The sequence below is a fragment of the Belonocnema kinseyi genome, chromosome 10 (genome assembly GCF_010883055.1).
Source record: "Belonocnema kinseyi isolate 2016_QV_RU_SX_M_011 chromosome 10, B_treatae_v1, whole genome shotgun sequence".
Taxonomy (NCBI): Eukaryota; Metazoa; Arthropoda; class Insecta; order Hymenoptera; family Cynipidae; genus Belonocnema; species Belonocnema kinseyi.
This window is the reverse complement of record NC_046666.1, coordinates 6,263,145-6,280,618: the sequence shown is the minus strand read 5'-3', so window position 1 is coordinate 6,280,618 and position 17,474 is coordinate 6,263,145. Positions and strand designations below refer to the sequence as shown.

At 27.6% G+C, this 17,474-nt stretch overlaps 1 protein-coding gene across 1 annotated transcript in view; it reads left to right on the top strand.

Annotated features, from left to right (window-relative positions):
* The first annotated feature begins 603 nt into the window (after nucleotides 1-603).
* Nucleotides 604-17,474, top strand: part of LOC117181359 (actin cytoskeleton-regulatory complex protein PAN1-like) — a 52,433-nt gene continuing 35,562 nt past the window's right edge. Inside the window, exons 1-2 of the mRNA XM_033373950.1 lie at nucleotides 604-2,656; nucleotides 15,335-15,587. Coding sequence (XP_033229841.1) covers nucleotides 1,113-2,656; nucleotides 15,335-15,587 — 1,797 coding nt within the window. The 5' untranslated portion in view covers nucleotides 604-1,112. The remainder of the gene's footprint in view (nucleotides 2,657-15,334; nucleotides 15,588-17,474) is intronic.

Genomic DNA, 17,474 nt, shown 5'->3' with positions numbered 1-17,474 from the left:
GTACTTTATTGTACTCTAATACATTTCCCAAAGTTTCAGCTCGATATTTTATTCACAAAAAAAGTTCTTAGGTTCAAAAAAACATTCAGTGAACTGAAAAACAGTGGTCGGTAATATAGGTATTTAGCTGTGTCACATGCCCTTAAGAAAATCCAACCATTGTTTTCCATTTAAATATATTGGAAACATATTTTGAATCGGGGAAGCAAATCCCAAATGTAGTTACCGTTTTCTTGTTTTGCACGGCAGTCTGACAAGATACCTGGAATACAAAAAAAACGGTAAAGGACTTTGAAAACAGGGTTCAATGCAAACACGACACGATCCTGGTGAACGTAAAACTGTGGTGAAGGCAGGGGTACCTAATGGTTCTCGTCCCCTTCTTCGTCGGCTTTACTCTCTCACGCGATACTACGGAGATATAGTGCCGACTCTGATATACACCTACACCCACACCTACACACACGTCTCCCCCGGAATGAGAAACACACTCCATGGCGACTACCTGATGCCGCTCGGTAGTCACGTGGTCTTCCGAACGCGAAGGATGTTTGCGGGATCACGGAGTCAGTTCAGTTCAAGTCGGTCTTTCCGCCGAGAACGAGAGAGAAAGGCCGATAAATGCGTTCGGTCCTAAACACCGAGATCAGAAGAAAAAAAATCCGTGTAAATCCCAAAATTCTGGGGAGACAGACATTTTGCAAAAGAAGTCCAAAAAAAGACATCATTTTATCATTTACTGATGATGTTTCCATTAACAGAAACTCTACTGTTTCCTTGAACAGCTTGGTACCAGTGACAGTGACGTATCTCGGTTTTCCTGATAAACAAAGACACCGGGGGATTCCAATATCCTGATAATGCCCCATGACGTATTTTTTCAATCCAGATAACAATTTCGGAATAAAGGATCATCAGTGTTCTATTATCTTGTGTTGTGTCATGTTATCCTAAGCTTTCTTTCGTTGTGTCGTTATGTGCCTCAGTTGCCAGCAGCGATCGTTGAGGCCAGAAGCAGCGAGTCGTGAAAAACGAGGAACCGAGCGAGGAACGTTGTCAGACTCTTGGGGCTTTCAGAAAGTGTATTCGGATTTGTTGATGATTGCCACGGAATGCAGCTCGCAGCCTCACAGAGACCACATCCTCCTCCCGTGCCTCCAAGGCCGAGTAGACAGGTTGTCGCTGAAGCCCTGAAAAGGTCCCCCAGGCCTCCCTGCCCCACGAGGCAGGCACCTCCGCCTCCGAATACCAAACCCTGGAGGTCTGGAGAACAAGAGGTTGCGGCCAAAACTGTCGGAAGGACCGTTGTTTACGAATCAGGCAAGGACGTCGGGGAGGAGAAGGAAAGAGTTGAAGAAAATGAGGAGAAAGAGAAGATTGTGGAGCCAAAGGTTGAGGGAGAATCAAAGCCAGTTGCGAGATCTGATTCCAGAAGGCAGAATCAGAAAGAACCAAAAGTCGAGGAGGTCAAACCTAATTCGAAAATCCAGGTGACGAAGCAACTGAAAGTCGAAAAGGAATCAAAACTCCTGACGAAACTGATTAGCGAAGAGAGGCCGAAAGATTCTGATTCGAATACGAAGTTGCAGAAGAAAGAGATTGAATCAAAGTTTGTGAAAGAATCGAAATTCCTAACGAGGTCTGATTCTGCAACTAAAAAGTCAGAAGTTCAATCTTTTCCTGAGATAGAAGCCCCTCGTCAAATCCGGAGAGCTAGTGTTGAGTCAAACTTGAAAAAAGAACTCAAACCCCTAACGAGATCCGATTCCGGAAGTAAAAAGTCAGAAGTTCAATCTTATCCTGATATAGAAGCCCCTCGTCAAGCCCGGAGAGCTAGTGTTGAATCAAACTTCAGAAAAGAATCCAAAGCCCTAACAAGATCTAATTCCGGAACTGAAGACTCAGAACGGAAGGGATTTTATCCTGAGTTAGAAACCCAACGTCAAAGTCGAAGACCTAGTGTCGAGAGCCTCTTGGAGAATGAAATTTACGAATTAGTAGAAGAGTGTCGTCTCAAAAACCTCGAAAAACATGGACAAGGGGCTAAAGAGATCAGATTGGGAGACATCCACCTGGATCCCACGAGGCCTCGACTCCGTTCCCAAAAAATGAGCTTCGAGTCTAGGGAGAGGGCTAGAAGTAAAAAGGACGAGGTTGATGGGCCCCAAGTTCCCGATAGTGAAAAATTGAAACCCCTCAAAGGTCCCAAACCTCAGGTGAGACGAAATCTGCGACCACCTGTTCCGACAAGAAATAATATTGTTCCAAGTGCAGAAATGAGAGAATCCAAGGCCGGGAAATTGAAGTTTGACGAGGGAGCGAGGGTTGCGGGTCGACCCACGCTACCTCTGAAGCCCAGGCCAAGATTGGACTCATCATCGTCGACTGGTGGGATGACGAACGATGGGACCGGTAACGAGAATAAAAGTATTTCGAGTGATGACGGAGCGACGGTGGTGATTGTTGATGAATCGGAGAGGAAAGCTGTCGCTTTTAATGATGACGGGGATAATATTCATCATCAGGACTGGCTGGAAGCTGGGGTTCGTTACTCGTCGACGCAAATCACCCTCTCGGGTGACGAAGCCAGCGATCGTGTCAACGGATTCGATCACCTCGAGGACGAGGTGGAGTTCGGTGACCTCGATTTTTCCAGGTAGAGTCTGAGAGAGTATAGAACGTAGATTGTACAACTCGCCGGTTGTTACTCGTAGGAGCAAAACGACTTTCGCCACGCGACAAAAGAGAGCGGCGATTTGAGGGACGTGACGTGAGTTTGCGATGGTCAGAGGGCGATATGGTAAATTTTTGAGTTTTGATAGGATGGGGAGTTTGATGGAACTTTCGCACGGGAAGAGGTTGAATTATGATCGGGATTTGCATTGGACTAGATACTACTAGGTCATGATTGAGAGATGTAAACATTGGGTTGGGACGATTGGGTCAGGAGAAAATAGGGTTTAGTATTCACATTTCTGGTGCAGGGATCCAATTTGAGGAATTGAGAAACAAACTTTCTCAGCCTGTTTTTTTTAAATACTTCCCCTTTTTAAAAGAATTCTTCTTTTTCATCATGTTTTTTTTAATACTTCTCCTTTTTTTAATTCCTCTTTTTCACCCCTTTTTGATTTTAAGAATTAAAATTATATTATCAGCCGTGTTTTATCAAATAAAATTTTTCTTTTTTATGAAAATGTAATTGAAGTTTTCCTTATTGTCGCTTCTTACCAATCTTTTAAAAAACGTGTAATTTTAATAAACCCTGGCTTATTCTTTCGGGGAAAACATTTACTACAATCCTAATTTTTTAATTGCTTAAATAAGTAAATAATCTTCAAATATAGTTTTTTGTTTTAAGTTTAATTATTTTGTGGAAAATTCGACAATCGTATTAAAAAGACATATTTTTCGGTCTAAAATTTAACTATTTTGAATAGAAAATTCGTCCTTTTTTCTTGAAAATTGAACTATTTGGTTTTTGGTTAAAGTTTATTATTTTTGTTTCAAATTTCACCATTTCATTGAAAATTCATCTTCTTGGTTTTGAAATTACACTGCATATTTATTTAAAAATTCTACTATTTGGGTGAAAATTTAATTAATATTTTGTTGGTAATCTTAACTGTTTTGTTGAATATTTGTCTTCTTTTATTGAAAATTCATCCTTCTGGCTAGAAAATTAACTTTTTTATTTAAAATTAAATTTTTCTTCTAAAAAATCGCCATTTTTGCTTGAAATTTTTTGTTGAATTAACAACTATTGAGAATTCATCTTTTTTGTTTGAAAATTCAAATATTTTATTTCGAATTCTTCTGTTTTTGTTGAAAATTCAACTAATTTTTGAAAGATGAACTTATTTGTTAACAAAATTTGTTGAAAATTAACTAATTTTACTGAAAATTGAACTGTTTGAATGATTGAAAATATGTCTTTTCTGTTTGAATTCAACTGGTTTTGATTAATACTTAAAATTTTTTGGTTGAAAGTTGAACTACGTTGTTAAAAAATGATTTTGTTGTTTACGATTTAACCTTTTAATTGAAAATTCTAATTTTTTGGTTGAAAGATGAACTAACGTGTTAAAAAATCATTTTTTTTTTTACTCAAGATACATTAATTTAGTTACAATTCCACTTCTGCTTGAAAATTTAACTACTTTGTTCAAAATTAATTTTTTTTTACTAAATATTCATTTTTTTTATGAATTTAACAGTTTTGGATACAAATAGAAATATTTTTGGGTAGAAATGTCATATATTATATTTTTCGTTGAGAACTAATTTTGTTTTTAATTTTGAAATTCAGATATTTTGTTTAAAATTCTTCTTTTTTTGGTCAAATGTTACTGTTAAAATTTTTAATAAAAATCTTTTTTGGTTTAAAATTGAAATAATTGGTTGAAATATGAACTAATTTGTTAACAAAATTTGTTTTTTGAAAATTAATTAATTTTACTGAAAATTCAACTGTTCGAATGTTTGAAAATATGTCTTTTCTGTTTGAATTCAACTGGTTTTGATTAATAATTAACGTTTTTTGGTTGAAAGTTGAACTACGTTGTTAAAAATGATTTTGTTGTTGTTTACGATTCATCCTTTTAGTTGAAAATTCTAATTTTGGTTCGAAATTTAACTATTTTATTGAAGATTCGAATTTTTTAGTTGAAAGTTGAACTAACGCGTTAAAAAATAATTTTTTGTTGTTAAAGATAAATTAATTTAGTTAACGATTCTACGTTTGCTTGGAAATTTAACTATTTTGTTAAAAATTGATATTTTTTAAACTAAATATTTATTTTTTTGGGTGAATTTAACAGTTTTAGTTAAAAAAAAAAATAAACATCTTTTTAGTTTGAAATATCATCTATTATATTTTTCATTGAGAATTTTTTTTTTATTTTTGAGTTCAAATATTTTGTTTAGAATTTCTTCTTTTTTAGTTAAATGTTACTGTTTGAATTTTAAATTAACATCTTTTTTGGTTTAAAGTTCAACTAATTGGTTGAAAGATGAACTTAGTTTAAAAAAATCATTTTTTGTTGATGATCATTGGATATAAGTTTAACTAATTTTTTAAAAATTCGATTTTTTTAATTAGTTAATTTAACTGAAAATTTATCTTTTCGAATAGCTGAAAAATTCACCTTTCTTGGTTGAATTCAAATGTTTTTTATTTAAAATTAAAATCTTTGTTGGTTAAAAGTTCAAATAAGTTGATCAAAATTATTCTTTCTAGTTTGAAAATTAACTTTTGTTGTGGAAAATTCATCTTTCCGAGTTTAAAAGTCAACGGTTTTCAAAAGCATTCAACTTTTTAGCATGAAAACTTAATTCTTTTATTGAAAATTCATGTTTTTTTTTCTATTTTTTTTTGTTTGAAAATTTAAGTATTTTCTTTATAGAAATAATAAAAAGGTCTCCATTTTACGGTGCACTCACTTTTTTTTTGGTAGGCATAAAGTAATGAAATAACTTCAAAACATTTTTAAGTGTTGAAATTGAAGAATCTCGAATGTAAAGTTCAAGAAGTTTACATATTTTTTGTTTAGGTTTTAAAGTTAACGATTTCAATTCTGAAATATTGGGTATTGAAAAATCAGGGTGATCACTGGTCAATGAACCAGGAAACCAAGAACTGACAGTGAATTTATTTATTTCTTCCAGGAATTTTTCCATACTTACTGTATAAAACTAATTATAATTTAAAATTGTGACATTTTGTAACTTTTGTTTGAAATACGGGTAGGGACCGTTTTAACATTTAAAGTAATTTTTTTTTTTTTTAATTTAAAACCTTAATAGTAATCAGTTTTATTTTTAAAACGTTTGAAATTAAATATTTAATATGAATCAAACAATTTCAAATTAGCGAATCTTAACAATTAAAAATTGGTAAATAATAAAATAAAATATCTTTATTTGGCGGATACATTTTTGATTTCGTTTATCATTTATTTTTTAATAGAACAATTTTTTAATTGTTTATATTCGGGAATATTTTAATTAGAAAATCTTCCTGTGTCGGAAATGATCTATTATCGGTTATTTAAATAATATTATAAACTATCGAAAATTTTCTATGAAGAATTTTTTGAAATATTAAAGTATATAATATTTCTTTGTATAAGCAAACACTGTTTTAATCTTTTATTATGAGGGTCAGAGGAAAATTCACTTACTTATTAGTTATGAGAAATCTTGTCACTTTTTATCATTTTATTGCGTACGCTTGAGCAACACTTGCTGCTTACATACACGTTTATAGTAACAATTTGTTTATTTAACTTAAATTTTTAAGTTAAATAAGATTTAAATTAAATAAATAAAACTGAAATTCATTTTTTGAAATAATTTTATGTTCAAGGCGTTTAAAATTGAACAATATTTTCAATAGACGCGCTCAAAAATTTTAGTTTTGAACTTTAATCGCTTGAACTTATTCAAATTAAAAATTAAAAAGTTAGAAATTAAATCAAAATGAATAATTTAGAATTAAACGTTAAAATGTAATAAATTTATTAGATTTTATTTCGAAAAAAATATTACTTAAGACTACTAATTGTCTTAATGGCTGATCAATGCTCTCCGAAATGTTGAATTTTCAACTAAATAGTGAAATTTTTAAACAAAAATATGAATTCTCAACAAGTTACTTAATTTTTCTTCAAATAGTAAAATTGTAAACCACGAGGACTAATTTTCTATTAAAAAATATGATTTTTTAAGAAAATACATAAATTTTCAACCAAATAGTTGAAGTTTTAACTAAAAAAAGATCAATTTTAACACAAAATTGAATAGTCAAATATTCATTGAAAAAACTGACTTTTCTATATAAAACACAAATTTTCTACAAGTTTGTTGAATTTTAAAGTCAAAGAGACGAATTCTCTACAAAAAAATTACATTTTCAACCTGGAGATAATAATTTTTAGCAACAAATTTAATAGTTTATATTTAAATCAAAGAATATTACAATTTTTATTAAAAAAACAGTCGAATATAACCAAAAAATGCAAATATTCTACAAAATACTTGAATCTTCATATAAAGCAGATTAATTTTCAACGTTACAGTTGCATTTAAAAAAATTATTCTAAATCAAAAAAGGCTAACTGTTTACATAATACATATATTTTCTACCAAATAGTTCAATTTTGTACCAGGAGGATTATTTTTATAAAAATACGATTTTTCAGGATACCAAAAACGCATTTTCTAGAAAACAGTTAAATTTTGAACCAAATAGTTGAATTTTATACCAAATTGTGAAATTTTCATGTCAAAAATATTCATTTTCTGTAAAACAGATGGTCTGTCAAACCGAGAATATGAATTTCAGAAAAAAAAAGTTAATTTATATAGAATGAATCAGTTGAGTTTTCAATTTAAAACCTAAATTTTCTGTTTAAATAAATAATGTTTAACCACTAAAATAAAAACTAATTTTCAACTAAATTATGAATCTTCAATAAAAAATGAAGTTTTAAAATAGTAGTTCAATTCTGGTACAAGGAGTTTAATTTTCAATCTAAAAAGATTAACTTTAGCGAAAAATGTAATTGTGGATATTTCAACAAAAATAATTTCAATTTAAAATAAAAAATAGGTGGATTTAAGAGATTAATTTTCAACCAAACAATTGCATTTTTAAATAAAAAATTGATTTTCTATCAATAATACTTGAATATTTAATGTGAAATCAATTTCAAATTCCCGAATCTAAGCAGTTAAAAAATTGTTTAATAATAAAATAATTAAGCAAATTACGTTTATTTGATGAATATATATATATTTTTTTTTTCCAAAAATATACACAAGTTTTTAACCAGATAGTTGAGTTTTCTACCAAAAAAGGCGAATTTTTAAAAAATTAAAAAATTTTCAGCTAACTATTTTGAATATTGTATGTGATGTTAGTAAAAATTTAATTATTTTTTTCGTTTTTATACTATTTTAAACTAATAATAGATCAATTTTTAACCAAAAATAGTGTAATTAAGTTTCGGTTGAGAATTAATTTTCAATAAAAACGAATTTTTTGCAAAACAGTTTAATTTTGTAGCAAATATTTGAATTTTATATCAAATTATGGAATTTCAAGCCAAAAAGACGAATTTTCTATTTAAATAAAGTTGAATTTTCAACAAAATAGTTATTTTTTCAGTTAAAAAAAATTATAACAACCAAAAAACGAATTTTAAACTAAATTATGAATCTTTAATTTAAAAAATGAAATTTTAAGCAAATATTTCAAGTTAAAACCAAAAAGTTCAATTTTTAATCGAAAAAGATGAATTTTCGACGAAAAATGTAATAGTTGATATTTAAAAAAAAAAGTTTTTAATTCAAAATTAAAAAATAAACAGTTGGATTTAAAGATCAAAGACAAATTTTCAACAACATACTTGGATCCTCTACTAAAACAGATTTATTTTCAAACAAACAGTTGCATTTTTAAACTAAATATTTATTTTTTAACAAAAATAAGCATTTTTAACCAAATGCATCAAATTGCTTCATTTTCGAGCATAAAATACGAATTTTTAATTCAAAAAATTTAATTTTTAGCCAAACGGTTTCGTTTTTAAAGACAAATTGTAAAACAAAATTTCAAATTATCCAGCCAAGAAGAAGAAATTTTTAACAAAAATTTGAGTTTTCAACCACAAAAAATGACTTAACAAAATTGTTAAATTTTCAACAATTTAAGTTCATTTTGAAGCAAATAATAAAAATTTTTAATAAAAAGGTGAATTCGTAATGAAAAATTTAATAGAAGAGTAGACCGCAACTGAGATGAATGGATTTTTAACAAAATAGATAGATTTTCTTATTGGATTATATTCATTTAGTTCTCATTTAAGTGGAAAAATGAGAAAAATTGTGAAGCCTGCAATATTAAATATGAATTTTTATCATTCATACGATAAAGAATTACATTTTAAATAAATATTGAAGTTCATTTTTAATATTTAAAAAATATTACGAGACTATTTCGACACTAATTTTTTTAATTTTGTGTCACTCTTTAGACTATTTTTAATATATAAAATTAGTCCGATGCATTCAACCAATAAAAACTACACTTAATATTTTTATCACGTTACAACTAAACAAAAAATATAACCAAGGATTACCATGAATCATCAATATTCATGACCCGACATTTTTCTCATACCAAATTACGTATAACGAAGGCCGAAACTAAACTAGTAGACCTCTCCTTCGAAAAGACAAAAATAAACTTGCAGTAACTTTACTCCATTTTCCCACCTTCCTTTTAAATCCATTCTATTAAGAATAATAAGACGCATTTCAGACTGCAAGTTCGACCGGAAGTGTGCCAATGTCAGCCTAACAAGCACATACATAAATTATAATAAAATTATCATATTTTATAGGCTGCTAAAAACAAAAAGATCGTTTTCCATCCGCTATTAATTCAGGGTTGAGAGTCCGTTCCGATTTTTTTTTTTTGCGTAATCCCCCGTTTCCCTCTTTTTTTTTTTAAACAGTTCCGATTCCTTTTTTAAGAATCATAAACAGAAATTAAAGACGCTAGTCGCAATAGATTCAATCGAGAAACTAAAACCAAAAGGGAAAGCAATTTAATTATTTATTTTAAATAAATATAATGTAGGTACTAATATTTAATTAGAATTAAAAGGCTTCAAGTTCCTAATATTTCTACTGAAAATATTAGATTTTCAACTAAGTAAATGTTTTTTCAACCAAATAGTTGAATTTTAACCAAAAAGAATGAATTTTCTACCAGAAAAGAAGAATTTGCCACATAAGAGATGAATTTTTAACTAAAGTGATGATTTTCAACTGAAAAGATGAATTTTTAACAAAATAGTTCAACTTTTCACCAAGTATTTTAATTTTTAATAAAAAAATATGAATTTTGAATGAAAATTACATATAGTTGAATTCAACCAAAAAATATGAGTTGTCTACAAAATGGTCAAAAATATAGTTACTTTTTTAACCAAAGAGATTAATCTTCTATCATCAAAGATTTTTCAGTCCAGAGAGAAATAAAATTTCTACCAAACTGTTGAATTTTGAAGCCGAAAACACAAATTTTGAACAAATCAGTTATATTAAATTATCCAAAAAGTTGACTTTTCTAATTAATTATTAAATTTCTCCGAGCCAAAAAGACGAAATTTCAGCAAAACAATTTAATTTTCAACCTGAATAGTATTTCAAACAAAAAGTTAATTTTTAACTAAATATTTGAATTTTCAACCTAAAAAGAGGAATTTTCAACCAAATTGTTGAATTTTGAAGCTAAAAAGACGAATTTTCAACTAATAATTTCAAATTTTAAACAAAAATGGAATGTTTAAATTTTCAAGTGTACAAAATTAATTTAAAAGAAAACGAATTTTCATAAACATAAGTCAATTTTTAACCAAAAAAGACGATTTTCACAACAACAACAACAAAAATGGATTTTTAAGTAAAGTTATGAATCTTCAAAGAAATTAATTGTATACAAAATTATTTCAACTTTGAAGTAAGTCATTTATTTTCAAAAAAAAAAAAAAAAAAAAGATTTCTCAACGAAAAACGTAATAGTTCATATTGCAACCTAAACCGAATTTAATTTTAAATTACAAATATGTAGTTTAATTGAGCCAAAAAGACGAGTTTTCTAAAAAATAGTTGAATTGTTAATTTTCAACCATATATTTTACTTCTCTACGAAACTGTAAAGTTTTCAAGTCAAACGAAAAATTTGTTACAAAACAATTTAATTTTTATATGGAAAATGTGAATTAAAAAAAAAATTTTTTTGAACAATATAGTTAAATGTTTAACCAAAGAGATGAATCTTCACCCATGAAAGAATTTCAGTGACGGAAGAAAACAAATTTGAACTAAACTGAGATCAGTCATTTTCTTGGTTGAAAATTAACTTTTCTGTTGAAAGTTAAACTGTTGTGATTACAAATTTAACTAATAGGTTAAAAATTCATTTTTTTTAAGTTAATTTTTGAAACTGAAAATTTAATGATTGCGGTTTCGGTCGAAAAAGGTCTGTTTGAGTTTTTAAAATTCCACTATTTGATAATAATCTGTTTTTTTGTTTGTTCAAAATTAATTTTTTCGTCTGAAAATGTATTTTCCATTTTTTATAGAAAATTAATATTTTTAATTGATAATTGAGCTGTTTTGGTTTGAGGATTCATCTATTTTGTTCAAAATTCGTCTTTGTTGTTGAAAATTCAACAATTTGGTAGAAAATTAAAGTATTTGGTTGAAATTGAACCTTTTTTAGCTGCAAATTCATATTTTTTGTTTAAAAATCTAATCATTTTGATAGAAAACTAAAATTCAACAATTTTGTTCCAAATTCAATAATTTTGTTGAATTTTTTTTTTTGAAGAACTTTAATATTTTTAGTGTAAAATGCATCGTTTTGATTGATAATTGAACTATTTGGTTAAAAGATCGTTTTATTCGGTTAAAAATTTATTTTGGTTTTGTTGAAGATGTATCATTTTAATTATTTAATTTATGCTTGAGGATTCATGTATTTTGTTGAAAATTCATCTTTTTTGGTTAAAAATTCAACAGTTTGATAGGAAATTAAACTAGTTGTTTGAAAATTAACTTTTTTGTTAAAAATTCAATGATTAGGTAGAAAATTCAACTATTTATTTAAAAGTAAAACGATTTACTATTTAAAATTTTTCTATTTGGTAGAAGATTTGCTTTTTTATAAACTATATATTTTTGTGTTAAAACTTTAACGATTTTGTAGATAATTCGTCATTTTGGCTTCAAAATTCAACAATTTTGTTGAAAATTCACTAATGTTTTTCAAGTTCGTCTTTTTTTATATAATATTAATCTTGTTGAAAATGAACAGTTTTTGTGGAATATTCTTTTTTTCTAATTCAAGAATTTGGTAGAAAGTTCAACTATTTTGTTGAAAGTTCACTTTTTGTTAAAAATTCATATTTATTGGTTACAAATTCAACAATTTTAGTAGAAAATTAAACTATTTTGGAAGAAAATCAAAATATTCAGTAGAAAATTAACTTTTTGTTTTTTGAAATCACATTTCGGGTCTCTCAGTCTTTTTTGTGGAAAATTTATCTTTGTCGTTGAGAATTGAACTACTGTTTGGTTTACAGTTCGTTTTTTTTTTGTTAAACATTCAAAAATTTGTTACAAAATGAAACTGTCTGTTTGAAAATCAACTTCAGGGTGGCCGCTGGACCGGGAAATGACAGTGAATTTATTTCTTGACCGGGAATTTTACGAATTTTGAAAAGATAAATTTGTCCAAGTTTGATGTTAACAGTTTTGTAAATAATTAAAGCATAAAAAACTGAACAATAATTTATTTGACAAAACATTTCTAAATCCGTTCAAAATTTGAGAATTTCCAGATTGTAACTGTTTGAATTCGAAAGTCTTGATACGAATTGAAATTAATATAATATCATTTATTCATATAATTATATTTTTAAATAACAATTTTAATGATTCATCAATAAAATATTTTCAATTCAAATCTTATAGTCTTCCTTTATATTATTTTTTATATTTTATTGAATAAATATAGCCATTAAAAACTTCAATGTTCATTTAAAACGAGTAAATTGAATACAAATATATGGAAAAGCAAACAATTGGAAACTGAATTGTTTTACATGGGAAGCTTTGAATCTTTAGATTTTCGAAGAACTTTTAAACTTTTAGCGTTACAATTTTAATTGTTCTATGTAAAAAATGTTCAATTTGTAAGTAATATTGTTAAATTTTTACGTATAAATAACTATAGAAAACTTATAATTAACCGAATTTTTCCTACAACTTTTGAAAAATACTTCAAATTAAAAAAAAATTCTTAAAATCTTCCAGGTTTTGTTTTGGTCATTTTGGAAATCTCTTAAAATCTTTTTAAATTTTCTGTTACAATAATTTTTCAAAATGAAAAATTATTTTCAATTTTCCTAAGAATCTTCAGAAACTGTTTCTATTCTGTTTCAGCCTTTCACAATTCTTAAAAGGTTTCTAAATTCTTTGGTTGAAATCGGCAAATTTTTTCGAGTCACAAACTTCGTGTCAATGATTTGAAATCATTTCAAGTTCTTTTAATTTAAATATTTTTTAAACTTCTAAATATCTCTTAAAATTAATATAATTTTTTCTACAAATGATAAGTGTTCCTATTGTTATTTATGAATTCAAATTTTATGGATTTTTTTTTAATTTTTAGGATTTTATAAAAGTTGTAGGGAATTCAATTCATTTAGAAATATGTTTACACGTTTCGAAAAAATGTCAACAATGATTTTAAATTTGGAAAAATATAAAACCACTTCTAGATTTCTCAATATATTGAAATAAATTTTTTAAGTTTTTACGAATGCTTAAGGGCATGTGATACTTACAGTTTCCCCGGCTTTTTTTCCACAAAAATGAAAATTTTTAAAAACTGAATTCGGAGATGCTATAAAATATCATAACGAACGTTCCCGGACTCTTTTTTGAGGGATAATAACAAAAAAAATTATTGTGCTATATAAAAATTTTATGCTTATGTATTATTTTGAGGTTACGTCGTTTTTCATCTCTGTCTTTCCGATAATCTGGAAATTATTTATGAAATAAACTTTTTTGATTGCTTGCAAAAAGGGTTAATTCCGGGAGATTAGTTACTATGTTTATTTGCAAGTCCGAATTTTTCGGCCAAAAATATTGTGTAATTTGGAAGTAACGCACAGGAGAATTGTAACATACATAACCTCCAAATGTACATACGTTGTTAGCAATATCAAAAAATTTTTTGAAAAAAAAAACACAAATAAAGTGTGTGGGGACGTCCGTTAGCATGTTCGCTATCATTTCCCAAATTTTTAAGACAATATATTGATTATTAAAGAAAAAAAACCGTCGGAACCTAAAACTGGTAAAATCGACAATTTTCTAAGTATCACATGCCCTTAAACTATTTAAATTGAAAATAATTTAACTTCTAATTTGAAAACTTTTAAGTTAAAAAAAATTATTTTACATGCTTTAATTGGTCTAGCTTAAAACTACTTGAAAAAAATATAATTTTGAACATTTTTAAAGTTCATTGAACTCTATAATTTATAAAAGTTCTAAATTTGGCAGTTTATCTGCATTTCATTAAAAAAAATCAATTGAAAAGTGTTAGTACCTTCAATTTTATACGTTTAAATTTAATTTGTTGTCTATCACTTTAATTGGAGAAATGTTTAGAATAGAGTTCGATTTTTTCAATTTCGTTGACCTTGAAAAATGTTTGCGAACCGGATAAAAACCGTGAAATGACTAGGAATCTTTTTCTTTGATTAAAACGGCCACCCTGAATTTTTTTGTTGAAAATTCAACAATTTAATAGGAAGTTCAACTAACCGTTTGAAAATTAACTGTTTTGTTAAAAAATGTAATTGTTTTTTAGTAAATTCAACTGTTTGGTAAAAACTTAACTATTTACTTGAAAATTGATCTACCATTTGGTTGAACTTTTAACGATTTAAAGGTAACTTTCTTGATCCAGAATTCTCGTGCTATTTATGTAAATAACACGTTCGTTCCGCAACACTGCTTCGACCCAGGTTGCTGATCAATCTCTCTAGCAATCACCCCAAGGGAAGAACCTCACGAAGTCGTTATTTAAGGTTCCCCACTCGGGTCCAGTAGTAGCCAAGGTCTTTGTTTCAGGCGTCATTCACTCTACTGACACTCTTTTTATTAACTATTTGCCGCCATACTTTCCTGTCCTGGCATACTTCTCTAGCTTTTTTTATGTCCATGCATTTTTTCATGCAGGCTCTCGTGTTTCTGTGACTTCTTATGTCTCTTCTTAGTAGGGTCTCATTCACACATTCTAACCATTCTTTCCACGGTCTACCTCTGGGCACGTAGCCATTTACTTTACCTTGATACACTTGTTTCGTTAGTCGTTCATTTGGCATTCTCTCAACATGTCCGATTTTGTTAAAAATTCTTTTATCAGGGGTTAATTTTTGTTAAATTTTGTTAAAAATGCATTATATTTCTACTTTAAATCTTAGGAATTGAAATATTTAATTTCTATTTTTTGTCATAAGTTTTCTGCTCCGCAACTGGAAATCGTTGACGGTAAGAGCGAATTAGTCAGGAATAGTCGCAAAACAAGATATCTTTCTGAGCATCATGAGTCACGGTTTTGATAGTTTTTCATTCCGAGAAGGAGCAATCAATTCAGAGGAAACGATTGAAAGGAACGAACGAATGAACCGACCACCTCGTGGCTCCCTATTATAACGGTAATATCATCTCATTTCTGTTGCAGTATACTTGAGAGGATAGCGATGTCTTCCTTCCAAGGATTGCCGCCGCTGCCACGGAGCCTCAGTGGATTCAATCTCAACAGTGGAAGGGGAGAAGCAGGTGAACCACCTCCACCTCCGACGAGATCATCGAGCAAGACTCCGAGGAACGCAAAAACACCTACGAATCTGTCCCAATCCGGCTCAAGACCCTCGCCACCTGCGAGACAACTCACCACCCTTGACACCCAGTTGGCCATCCTCAGGCGAGAAATGGTAACTGCCAAATTATTTTCTAATTTTATCCTTACTCAGTCAAATCCCAGATCTTTCTTATTTTTTTTTTTATACTGAAACAGATGGATTTTCAACAACAACAAAAACATTGATTTTAATCCAAATAGTTTAATTTTTAACCAAAATGATGAATCTTGAACTAAAAAAATTAATTTTGAACCAAGTAGTGTTGAATTTTCAACAAAAAAAGACTAATAGTTGCTATTGGAACGGAAAACCAGGAATTTGACAAAGTTGTAGAAGAAAAATCTGTCCATGTTCGATTTCAATAGTTTTTAAATAATTAGTTGAATTTTTATGTTTTTCAATTATGCTATTATTTAGCTTACAATTCGTAATTTAAACATTTTTTTACATTAAAAATCTTCCATTTAAAATTTTTATTTTTAATTTTACATTTTTAATTTAAAGAATTTTTAAATGCTTTCTTAAAGACTTGGACAAATAAAAAATAAAAGCCTTTGTTGTTGACAATTTTGGATAAAAAACTTTTTTATTTAATAAATACATAAATTTTTTTTAATTTATCTGTACTTTAAGTAATAAAAAGTGAACAAAAACGATTTGACAAAACAATTTTAAATCAGTTCAAAATTTAAGAATTTTCAGATTTTAACGGTAAAACTTAAACGGTTTCAATTTGAAAGTCTTAGTCATTAAACAAATGTGAGCGTGTGACTAAAAGTTTATAAACTATAGTTTATTATTTTCAACCTAAAAAGATTAATTTTTAACAAAGAATGTAATGGAAGATATTTAAATAAAAAAAATTTTTTATTTGAAGTTTAAAAATGCTGTTAAATTTAACGAACAAAAAGAATTTAGCACACAATGCTTGAATCAACTAAAATAGATTAATTTTAATCTAAAAAGTTGCCAAAAATACGAATTTTCTACAAAAGAGTTGAATTTTCAACAAAATATGTTAATTTTTTACAAAAAAGACAATTTTTCATAAATTTAAATAAATTTTCAAAATTGTCAACCAAATAGTTAAATTTGCTAATAATTTTTGGAATTTTCAAGCAAAAAACTTTATTTTCTACGAAACAGTTAAGATTTAAAAAAAAAAGTTTTTTATTTGAAATGAAAAAGTTGGATTTAACAACACAACATTTTTTTCATTCTTCAATACCCAACTAAAACAGATTATTTAAATACCGAACAGTTGCATTTTTAAGACAAAAAAAATACATTTTCTACCAAAAAAGACGAAATTTACCAAAATAAATAAAATTACAACCAAGTAGTTCAATTTTCTTTCCAAATATTTAGTTTTCGAGTCGAAAATACAAATTTTCTACAAAACAGTTGCATTTTTAACCAGGAAATACTTATTCAAAAAAGAAAATTGTGTAATTTTTGATATTTAAACTAACATAGATTTTTATTTGAAATAAAACACAAAGTTTTAAACTAATTCATTAATTAGATTTTTAATGATAAGTATTAATTTCCACGTTCGATTTTAACATTTTTTCAATAATTAGTGGAATTGTTATGGGTTTCAATTATTCTATTATTTAGCTTACAATGCGTAAATCAAAATTTTTGTGTTTAAAAAATTTTCCATTTAAAATTCGTATTTCTAAGCTTACATTTTTAATTTAAAGAATTTTAAAATGCTTTCTTAAAGACTTGAATAAATAAAAAATAAAAGCCTTTGATGTTGGAAATTTTGGATAAAATCCATTTTTATTTAATAAATAAATAATTTTTTTTTAATTTATCTGTACTTTAAGTAATAAAAAGTGAACAAAAACTATTTGACGGTTTCAATTTCAATTTCAAAGATTAATTTTTAACAAAGAATGTAATGAAAGATATTTGAATAAAAAAACATTTTTATTTAAAATTTAAAAATGC